At 36.5% G+C, this 11,857-nt stretch overlaps 1 protein-coding gene across 1 annotated transcript in view; it reads left to right on the plus strand.

Annotated features, from left to right (window-relative positions):
* Positions 1 to 3,232: 3,232 nt before the first annotated feature.
* Positions 3,233 to 11,857, plus strand: part of LOC103603521 (mitogen-activated protein kinase 10) — a 63,998-nt gene continuing 55,373 nt past the window's right edge. The window contains exon 1 of the mRNA XM_008588060.1: positions 3,233 to 3,415. Coding sequence (XP_008586282.1) covers positions 3,294 to 3,415 — 122 coding nt within the window. The 5' untranslated portion in view covers positions 3,233 to 3,293. The remainder of the gene's footprint in view (positions 3,416 to 11,857) is intronic.

Below are 11,857 nucleotides of genomic sequence, written 5' to 3' on the forward strand. Positions count from 1 at the left end.
AAGTTTCCAGATGATGGTGATACTGATGCTCCAGGGAGCACACTATGAGAATGATTGTTCTAGTGCAGTCTTTCTCACAGCCAGATACTCGGATCCTCACATCAGAATCACCTGGATTGCCTAGTAGTTTGCAGATACTCAGGACCTATGCTGATGCTTGAATGCAAATCTCCAAGTGGTTCAGATGCACACTCGCATCTGAGAAACAGTGAGGAGGGAGGCCCGGGGATACTGTTTATCACGAAAAACACAGATCAAGTCTCCTCTCAAACATTACCAATTTTACGTGGCTTCTAGTAGTTGCTTTATACATAGTAGTTGAATGAATTAATGACACATGTGAGCAGTTAGTTGCTACTTGCTGTTTGCTCCCAGCACCTTCTCTTTATTTTACTATAGAATACATTACCTGTACTTTTTTTTTTTTTCCTTTTTGTCTTTTTTACTGGCCGGTAACGGGATCGCAACCCTCAGTGTCGCACCCGTACTGGGGACCGGCAACGGGATCGCAACCCTCAGTGTTGTGCCCGCGCCACGCTCAGCCAGTGAGTGGGAACTGGTCACCACATGGGATCCGAACCCTCGGCGGGAGCGCTGCTGCGCTCCGCACTCTCCAGTGCGCCACCGGGCCGGCCCATACATTACCTGTACTTTAACAGCTTGCTTTCTTGACTCTTTCCATTCTAGGCAGGGACCTTACCTTTTCTTTGTTGTATCTCTAGTGCCATATCCAGTATCTGGCACATAATATGTATATCATCAGTGTTAAATAGTATATCTCTTGGAGTAAGCCTGAAAGAGCAGTGGCATGAATTGTTTAACTCCATTGGTTTCTTTGAATATATATTGAAATGTTGGAAAAGGAGGGCCAGCAGGTTGGTTCAAGTGTAATATGAAGACTGAGATCATAGCTAGAAAAGCCACAACCAAGTCCAAAGGAATAGGGCAGTGCCAAGATACAGCCTTAAGTCAGGGGTCTGGAGCATAAAGGTCATTTCATATGATGAGTACACACATGCCGTACAGTTAGGAAAGATGCACTTCAAAAGAGAAAGGAATAAAAGGGAAAAGGAAATATCCAGTTTGATGAGGCTAGAGTGTGATAAGGAATTTGTGGGTGGTCAGAAATATCAAAGACTGTAAAAAAGGGTCAGAACATGACAAATGGCAAGTTAGGCACTTCATTTACCACAAATTAAACTTGTTGGATGAATTCATTTGATATTCCAACTCCAGTTATTTTTCTACTTTTCTAAGCCAGAAAATAAGCAGGACTTTAATCATGCTGGTCTACTCATATGCTGAAAAGTCTAGAGTAGAAATGCACCATGGTATGGAGAGCAGTTCCTGGTACCGTGGTTGAAATCAAGCATTGTTTAAATACGAATGTTCTTATTTCTGCTGTTGTCCACACCCATTGTCTAAATTCTAAACCTTGTTGTTGTCTTCTTGAATAGGTTTGCAATGCCCTGATTTTGAAGTCTTGATTTATTTCCTGCTCAATGCTGCACCATTGCCTCCCAGATTACAGACCTTTTTTTATTGCATCCACAAATTATTGCATTTTCAGTTTCCTGTCCAAACCACATAGGTTCCTAATCTAGAGTCCACTTTATTCTTTGAGGTCTGTGTGCATCTGTACTGAATGCTGCCATCATGTCTGGCCCAGTCATAGGCTGGTCTACTCTCAGGTCTGTCTCGGCTATCTGGGTCTAAAGATCCTTGCACTGGTTTCACAGGTTTTGTTAATATGGTCCCCACTATAGTCTCCTCATTTACATTACTGATGCTACCCATATCCCTTTCCAAGAGCACACAGGGTAAAATTAGATTGTCTTCTATTTCAATGATATATTTAGAGATGAGATGCCAAACTTTCCAAGGAAAGTGGTTTTATGACCAACTCAGAGGTTCAGAACCTAAGGAAATTTAAATCTTCTTTCAAATTATATGAGAATTAGGTTTTCAGAAAACATAGTGTATGTTAAAATCATTCAAAAATTCTTTGGTTTAGATTCTGGGCTCAAAACATTATAGGCAGGTTTTTTGCTAAAGCTTTGGCAGGACATTCAAAAGTAGTGAAGTATGTGGGAAATTATTCACTGCGTGGGAATGTCCCACTCACTGCAGAACAACCAGCATTCTTTGACAAGCTAAAGAAATAATAGCCACATCTCTCATCATTGTGGCATCCAAAACATGCCCACAAATCTCTCAAATGTCCCCAATGGGTTAATGCCACTTCTAATGAGAACCACTGGCTTATTCAACTTTCAATAGCTGGGGTTGGAGAGGAACCCACAGAAAGTGTGGGTTTTCACAGCCTGAACAAAAATCAGCAAGAAGAGTAGGGGATGACTATTGGGTAGGCGTCCACCAGTGTGCCACAATGAATGGGCCAGATGAGATTCTGTAGGGTCCCTTCCGGCTATAGAATCCATACTATATATGTCATAAAGTATAATATAAGAGCATTTATGGATAAATAATAATGTATAATGTAAATATCCGTATACATATTTATTATGATTCAAAATTTCAAGAACAGACTTCAATTATTAGATATAATTGATAAATGAACTTCTCTTAAAGATAAACAAAAAAATGCAACAATTGAGATATTTAAAATCTAAGTTTCCAAAAAAATTAAGTGTCATGTAGCATTTAGGTTAATGTTAATCTGGACTAAAATTTTTCATTGCTTAATTCAGGATAATGGCATTTTTGGTATTAATGAGAACAATAAAGTCAACAATGTTTAATTCAAATTTACCTAATTAAAATAATTAAAACTACATGTTATTTTGTATCTATTTTTTCTGAGGAAGGGTTTTAGATACAATCTTTTATCCTTCCTCATATGACTATTATAATGGATAATCAGTGATCACCTCTGTCTTACTTGAATCCTGAAGTATCCAGTGTAGTCTCTGAGACTAGTATATGTTCAGTAGATGTTTGATCCATAAATGAATGGTTTTAATAAGACACTTTGGAAAACATCATGTGAATCAAATCTGATTATTCTATTATGAATAATTTTATGTTGAAAAAAATTCCTTTGTACTTTTTTTCTAAGTTCTTTTACTCCAGGTAATCTTGCATGGCCTAATACATATTTTTTCCTATGTGGACTACATGAACTAGATGATAGATAGCTTAGTATTAGCAATCATTAAAAGAATAGGCTTCTCTGTCTCATTCTTCTTGTTCGTGTCTCATGTTTTTGTTGTTCTTTTTGACAGGGATTCGATAAACAAGTGGATGTGTCATATATTGCCAAACATTACAACATGAGCAAAAGCAAAGTTGACAACCAGTTCTACAGTGTGGAAGTGGGAGATTCAACCTTCACAGTTCTCAAGCGCTACCAGAATCTAAAGCCTATTGGCTCTGGGGCTCAGGGAATAGTTTGGTAAGTAGAATGGATTTAAGTCATATTTTTAAAGAGAACATGTTTTGTGCATCTACTAGACACAAATATACAAATAGAAAACCCTAAATAAGTAAATAGCAAATAGTCTTGGGAGGAGAAAATACATTCTACTGAAGAAATAAAATTATACACATTATCTATTATTCATTACCCAGTTGTTAAAAATAACTACATCTTGCATTGTGACACATTTTGCTGGTCACCAGAGAAAAACAATCCATTACACAAGAACCATAAAGAAATCAAGAGAACCAGTTTTCTAGTTGTTGCTAATGTATTTAGAAAATTTTATTTTTATGTTTCATATCAAGAAATTAGGGGCCACATCTTAAAATAACAGCAAATAAAACCCCCTACATATTAAAGAGGGATTGATATCGTAAATGTTCCTGTGACTTTCAAAGTTCAATTATTAAAATTGAGTTACTATATAGAAAAAGTCGTATTTTAAAAATGTTTGCCTAATATTTCCAAAATGAGGAGATTCTGGGCTTTTTAGTAACCTTTTATGACATTTTTGAGTGGCTAATTGAAATCATAACAAATAAATCTGATTTAACTGTTATTAAAACTCTTGCAAAACTAATGATATCAGTTTAATTGATAAGCATTTCCTTTAGTTTTAATTTGTAATGTAGCAACCAAATGCATATAATATAAACTTATTAGAATAATAATTTTCAATATGAACTTATTAGTATAATAATTTTCAATCTTTTTGATGGCTCACACCAATAAGAGAAAATTTAGGACATGCACCCTGAATATGTATAGTTATATTTATGTATGTATATTTATTTATTTATACAATGTATTCATTTGTTATATAAATTACTGCTATATTAATAACGTCCATTTAAAAACACAAAACCTGGGCTGAGCCCGTGGCACACTCGGGAGAGTGCGGCGCTGGGAGCGCAGCAGCGCTCCCGCCGCGGGTTCGGATCCTATATAGGGATGACTGGTTTGCTCACAGCACTCACTGGCTGAGCATGGTGCGGCCGGTCTCAAAAAGGACAACAAACAAACAAACAAACAAACAAACACAAAACCTTTTAAGGGATAAGATGAAGATGAAATAAATATTTAATTAAAAAAAATTTAGGCTCCTTTTTTACTCATTTGAAATATTAGCAATTTTAGTGATAGCAATGGCTATTGGATAATGGATAGTCATTATTTTTCAAGACTTCATTTTATATTTCATAAAACTATTTGAAAATATGGTTCACTTCATTCTGAGGACTGGTTTAGGTTCAGGCTCGATGCTTAGTCAATGCAAATGCAGAAGTGCACTGCTGGTGCACTACTGAATAGTAATGCTGGACTTAAATCTCACTTACCAAATATACCAAGGCTTTGGTTGAAATTCACATAGCTAATTCCCATTTTTCTTAACATCAAGCAGGATTTTGCAATTTGAAAGACAGAACATTTTTATATAGTTAGAATGGGCCAGACTTTCATTTAGAAACAAGTAAAGAAATTTTCATTTTCAGTTTTTATTTTTTATGGTGCAGGTATGAAGTGAACCTCTTTGTGGCACAAAATAGTTTCATGGTATGGTAGGCAGAATAATGGTCCCCCAAAGATGCTCAGGCCCTGGTCCCCAGAATCAGTGAATATGTTACCTGGTAAGGCAAAGGGATTTCACAGATGTGATTGAGATTAAGAACTTTAAAGTGGGGAGATTACCCTGGAATATCCAGTTGGTATCAATCTAATCGTAGGTCCTTAGAAGTGAAAAAGGTAGGGAGAAGAATGTGTCAGAGAGATGCAATAGGAGAAAATGGAGAAGAGATTTGAAATATGACAGACTTGCCTTGTTGCTGGCTTTGAGGATGGGGGAAGTGGGACCATGAGCCAAGAATGTGGCTGGCTTCTAAAAGCTGGGAATGGCTGTCAGCTGACAATAGCCATCAGCAAGAAAATGGAGACCTCGGTCCTACAACTGCAAGGAATTGAAATGTGACAATAATCCGAAAGAGCAAGAAAACAGATTCCCCTCTGTCACCTCCAGAAAGGAACTCAGCCTGCCAGCATCTTGGAGTTAGCCCAGCTACACCTGTGTAGGACTTCTGACCTACAGACTTGTAAGATAATAAATTTGTGTTGTTTAAGCAGCTAAGTTTGTGGTGATTTGTTGAGGTAGTAATACTATTACACTTGGTAAAGATTCTAATAGTAAGATAATTGCTGTAAATCTCCTAAATTTACCAGAGGAGGGAGAAAAAGGAATGATCCTTGGCTACCTTTCTTTGGTGGAAAAGTGTAGCATATTCACATGAGAAAGTTTTCCTCACTAACATTCTCAGTTCAGGTGCTCAAGTTCTGCGTGACATTTACAGCAAAGACGTAAGCTTAATATAGCCTAGAAGCATAGAATTATTGTTTAAAAAATGCCCTAAAAATTAAATATTTAGAAATAAGATGACATTCTGCGTGACATTTACAGCAAAGACGTAAGCTTAATATAGCCCAGAAGCATAGAATTATTGTTTAAAAAATGCCCTAAAAATTAAATATTTAGAAATAAGATGACATATTTTATGTTTACTGAACTTTTCTAAAATCCCACTTAGGGCTAGAGGATGGCATTTAATCAAAGTTAAAATAATTATAGTTATAAGATGCCATGGTAATAATTCAGTGGATTGGCTTATCGTAAATGGGCTATGTATTTATATATGTATATATAATGAATATATAACTGATGATTATTATATATGTGTATACAGACTAATACAGATTATTTTATCTTAATCAAATAGATATTATATATGCTATTTTTTAATTAAAAACTTGAAAATATTTGTTTTTATGTTTTACAGCAATTCAACATTTAATATATTCCTTAATACTTTGTGTTTCATTTTGCTCATCATAATTCTATTTTTAATTCAGTTTCATTTATATTTATTTTTGTGGGGTACAGTGTGTTGTTTCAATACATGCCATCCCGCCCTTCCCAGCTTCTGGTAACCATTATTCTTACACTCTCTATTATCTTCTTTTTTTACACACAAAGATTAACATCCTTCTTACAAAAAGAACTCTTAAAAATGAATTAGAAAAATCTAAGCAGAAATTTAGAGAAGGACATGAGCAGATAAGTCACGCACCTCAAAGAAACACACGTGGTTAATAGGTGCATTCTAGGATCTGGGTACAGGCAGGGGTGGGGCTGGCCTGGCATCTGTCTCAGGATCCCAGGCATCAGCTGGTTCTGTTGCTGGCATAGATGTACAATGAGAGTGGGGCTAAGGCCCATGGCCCCCATCTCAGGACCCCTGGGTGGGCATCAGGCTGGCTCTGTTCCTGGTTGCTGGCCTAGATGTGTGGTGGTGAGGGTGGGGCTGAGGCCCACAGGGCTCTATATATGCTATTAAAAAAAAAAGAAAAAAAAATATATATGTATATAATGTATTTAGGATATATTAGGATATATAACTTTTTGTATTTCACAAATATTTGAAAAATTATTTCTGGTGAATGTCCTCCAATTAATGGTCTTCAGTAATAAGACCCTACAGATAAACAATATAAGACTTAAATTGCCAGGCACGTTCAGCAGAAACTCAGATGTTTACATATCATTATTTAAAGAAGGGCTTGTGGCTTATCTCATCACCTTCCTTTAAGAAGTGGATGCTGGTGGGTATAGTGAGCTGGTTAGCAAAGTCCTGGCAGCCTGGTCAGGCTAAGGGTTAAATAGACTAAAAAGAAGTCTAGAATTTCTATACTTTTGGCTTTTGTTTGTTTGATGTGTGTGACCTACACTGAAGGAGCACAGGGATAGAAAACTGTTAGATTCGGTGAGATGGAGAAAAGGGAGAGAGAGAGAGAGACAGAGACCTGAGCCAGGTGCCATTTCAGCCAAGAGGCTTTATTCCACCAATGTGGGGGGGAGACAGATCAGTTTCCCCAAACAAAAGAAAGCAGGGGTTTTATATTACTTTGAGGGAGGGCTCTGGCAGAGTAATGAGCAATTTCGAAATCAGTGGTATGCAAGGTGACACAGCCCTTGTGGTCCGCTAACATCTGGTTGGTTAGAACATAGGCTTCTGATTAGGTGTCACCACTATATCAGTACAAAGCATTCCTCCCAGCCCAGCCCAAAGCCTGCTACCGCAGCCCACAAGATGCTCCTTTGGTGATAACGGTTATGCTTACCCCTTCCCAGGAGAGGAATTTCGATGACCAGTTCCTGGAGCACAAAAGGGATAGGAGAGGAGGAAGAGGATGGAAAGTTGCTTAACATTGGTGTGCTGATGTTAAGCTAGCCATGAGGCCTAATAAAAACATTCAACAAGTGTTAAGTAATAAGTATTAATTACTGTGGTGCAAAAAACTAAGTTTGTTACAGCATTTTATCCAGTGGGTCCTTCACTGGCCCAGTATCTGATACTGCAGCTATATTATCTTGGCACATATGCGTCAACATGTATGTGTTTAAACCTTGCTTACTTCCAAATAGGACTTAAATTGATGAAACAAATAGGTGTGACTTACTACACTTTTAACACATAAGGGACTTTGGGGAGTGATGGTTAACATATCCCTCTGCGTGGGGTTGCTTGAAGTATTATAAGGCAGAACAAGCAAAACTACTCTCCAGGGAGTCTAATTGTTAACTGAAAATCTACCCCCATGCCTCAGATACTAAGGATGTAGAAGGAAAAGGTTTTTTGCATGGTTTGTTTTGTTTTAGTTTTTCTCGAATGTGAACACAGTTTGCACCTTTGCCTTCCCACTTCCATGTAGTACTAGTAGGTCGAATTATTACGGGCAGGGCACAGCACTTGTCCAAATACAAACCAAACCAACCAACAAAGCTAGAACCAAACAACAACAAAAACTCTGAGTTTGTCTAAATGCTCAAAAGTATCGCTGTAATAAAAAAAAATTCCAAGTCAGATTAGTAGTCATTGTCCACGCAATCATCTTGAAATAATGATAGCCATTATGTGCTTAAAAAAAAAGGCTTATTGAAAGTCCCCTTATTAATTGTGCTCATTTTTGTTAAAAAAATAAAGACACTATTGAGTCACTGATGCTTTTAGCAGCTTTTCCCATCAGCTACTCCCGCTGTAATAAAAAAAAATTCCAAGTCAGATTAGTAGTCATTGTCCACGCAATCATCTTGAAATAATGATAGCCATTATGTGCTTAAAAAAAATGGCTTATTGAAAGTCCCCTTATTAATTGTGCTCATTTTTGTTAAAAAAAATAAAGACACTATTGAGTCACTGATGCTTTTAGCAGCTTTTCCCATCAGCTACTCCATCTCTTCTCTGATTTAATCACCCTTAACCTAATAACGTACATTTACAAAATGACTAGAAAAGGTTAGGGAAAATTTATAAATGTATACCAGAACAAAAGAGATTGAAACTTGGCCATGTTAGGGTACATGATAGAAAGGTAGTCAATATATATTTCTTGCTGATCAAGATTAGGAGGGAAATTGATTAAGTATGTTCTCAGAATCCTGTAAAATATTTGCATATTATAGATTTAATTGTAGATACTTTAAGATACCTTATATCATCATCTTGAGTTATCGTTTTAGTTACAGGTATATCCAACAAATAATTGAGTTCTCATTGTGCTTTATCAGTGATAGTATTTAACTTTCATTCTCTTAGAACCTAGGTTTACTCATCTGTAAAATGAAGATAATATTTTTTCATAGGACCCAAGAGCGTACAAAACATGTTAGATCTATGAAACTGCCTTATAAACCTGAAATTGTCATAACCTTTAGCAGATTCAAGGAAGGTAGTTTTATGTTACTCTTTCCTAACAATGGAAAATTGCAAAAGTTCAGCATATATATCCCAGGATGATGCCTGGTTGTAACAGTCGCTTCATCCTCAGACTGTGTAAATTACATACATATTACAGTTGAGAAGATGGGATTTAATAAAGTGACTTTACTAATAATACTCCATCAATGAGTCTGGCAAAGAAGCTTTGTTTTTCCTAACTTTCAACCTGGGCTTCAGTTAGCCAATATTATTTACAATATATAAGTTTTAAACATGAGTTTTAAAATTTGCAACATGGCTACACAGACCCAACTAACCATCTCTAAGCACAGAATTTGGAGTGTTTTATGGTTACGAGGTTGATGATATGAAGAGAGACGGGTGAAATCATCCAGACGGTTTTCCAAAGCATCAGTCTTCTTGAATAACACAAACGAGACTTGATCAATGGGCCCCAAATGATTTTATTTTGTTTCTGGAAACATCACTTAAGATCCTGTGTCACATTTCTCTTCTTGCAATTTCTAATGAGCCATTATGCTAAATGACACAGCTTTAGTCACACATTTCCCTTTAGCCCCTGACCAGTGGAAATGATTAGCCATTGATCTACATCTGGATATCGGCACTTTCTGCATCCCCTTTACTTTCCATTACTGTTACAATTTAGACCCTTAATTGCAACCTTCTTGAGATAAGGAGCATTGAGCTTCAAATATTTTAAGAGGTTTGAAGTAGTGATGGCCCAGTGGACTAGGCCAGAGTAAGGCAGTGGTATTCTTCTTCCACATTTTGCTGTTTTTCTTAGTCCCTTTATATAGCACAGGCCCCAAGTACTTATTTACCATAATTCTCAATTGATGAGTAAGCCTTGTAAATATTGCTTTTTCATTCACAGAAAAAATATGGTACTTTGAAAAATAGCACGTAGAAGTTTGATGCCAGTATGCTTACAGAAAACAAATTATACATACATATAATATTCTTATTTCTGTGTATTAACCATAAACTATGGATGTGCTCATATGTGTAAATACTCATATATAATTGTCAATGTGATAACTGATGCTGAAGGCGTTGGTAGTACATAATCTTAAAAATTATATTTGGCTTTTGAATGTATTACAGATATTTGTTCTGAATTCTGTCATTCTTCCATTACTTTGTAATTAATTTACATCCCTGTAGTAAAAACTGGCAGCCAGTTTGTAGCTAGAAGCATTTTTCTTGGCAGCGGTGAAAAATAGTCATTTAAATTTCTGTAGATAATTTCTTACACATGATTTAGTCTTCTCTATAAATCATTTATTGATATAAATGCTAATGCTCCTATCAGAAGAAATGATTAGTAAACACATTATTTATTTTTCAGTTTCTATGTCAATCCCAAAGATTAAATGGTTAAGAGCACTGGTTCTTATTTCTTTTAGGCCCTGTCTTCTAGGGCATCAATAGATATTTTCATTTCCAAAATAAAATCAGTTTATGGTCCATGTACTATTTTGCATAAATCCTGATTGATTGTTGGGATTAAAGTGTATCCATGATTATATTAAAAAATAACCCATAGCCCAAATATAAATATCTGAAGGCTTAACCCTGTACTCTCTACTGAATCTTGGAAAAGACAAAATTCCTCACAGAAAGGAGGCAGTTTCATCAGTTAAATTAAATTATGCTAAATAACAGATGGCAATTTCTGTTCCTCAGATTCTGGGAATCATTCTCATTTATGGCTCTAATAGACCTGTCCATTCTATCTGTAGATAAGGTGGCTTTAAAAAAAAAAAAGACAACAGGTATGTGTTATAAATATTGTAACTAAAAATACTTAAAGCTTAGGAGGAGCTTTTTATAAAGCTCAGAGAGCAGGTACTTGGTCCTCTCTCTCCACAGAGGCATGCTTCTGGCCCGTTACAGCATCACACTCTGTTTATTATAGAGTCTGAGCTGTCTTGCTGATCACAGATTTGAATGTGCACAGACTTGAATGCGGGAGCAGAGGACAAAGGAAGACATCTTTTAGCCTGGAAGATCGGATGACAGATCCGTCAGTCCTTTTGTCTGCTCTCCCATCCCAGATTTACACTCTCCCCTGGGATGGGATTTAAATTTAACATATTTGACCTTGTCAAGTGAATTTCACTTTACATGTCCAAAGCTATGGATCCAGCATTGAACCACTGCATTTTAAACTTCTGTGTCTGAGGGGGCAGTCTAAATCACCATCAGGGAGGGTGCTTGGCCACTTCATTAAACATGGAGTTTCTTTTATTTAAAGACATGTACCTTAGGCTTCTCATAGCAATGTTCTTCCTCATTTACATTTTTCTTTATTTTTATCATTAAAATGTTTTTCACAGATTTTAATATATCCATTCATAAAACTAAGATTTTACTCCCAGTTCAGAGTGATACAACCCAAATATATTTTTTTAAATGTTTCTTTGGGCTCACCCAGGACAGCAGAATATGGTTGAGGAGTGTGTGCCCTACACAAGAGGGTACGGATGAGGGGCTTGTCGGGGCTGAACTCCAGCCTACGCTGCACCCACCCAACCATGGGCGGGTACCTTTTCTAATTCCCACACCCACACCAGATGGGCTCACACCTGATTTGAATGAATGAACTTTAGATTTTTGGTGACGG

The sequence above is a fragment of the Galeopterus variegatus genome, unplaced genomic scaffold (genome assembly GCF_000696425.1).
Source record: "Galeopterus variegatus unplaced genomic scaffold, G_variegatus-3.0.2 Scaffold4659, whole genome shotgun sequence".
Taxonomy (NCBI): Eukaryota; Metazoa; Chordata; class Mammalia; order Dermoptera; family Cynocephalidae; genus Galeopterus; species Galeopterus variegatus.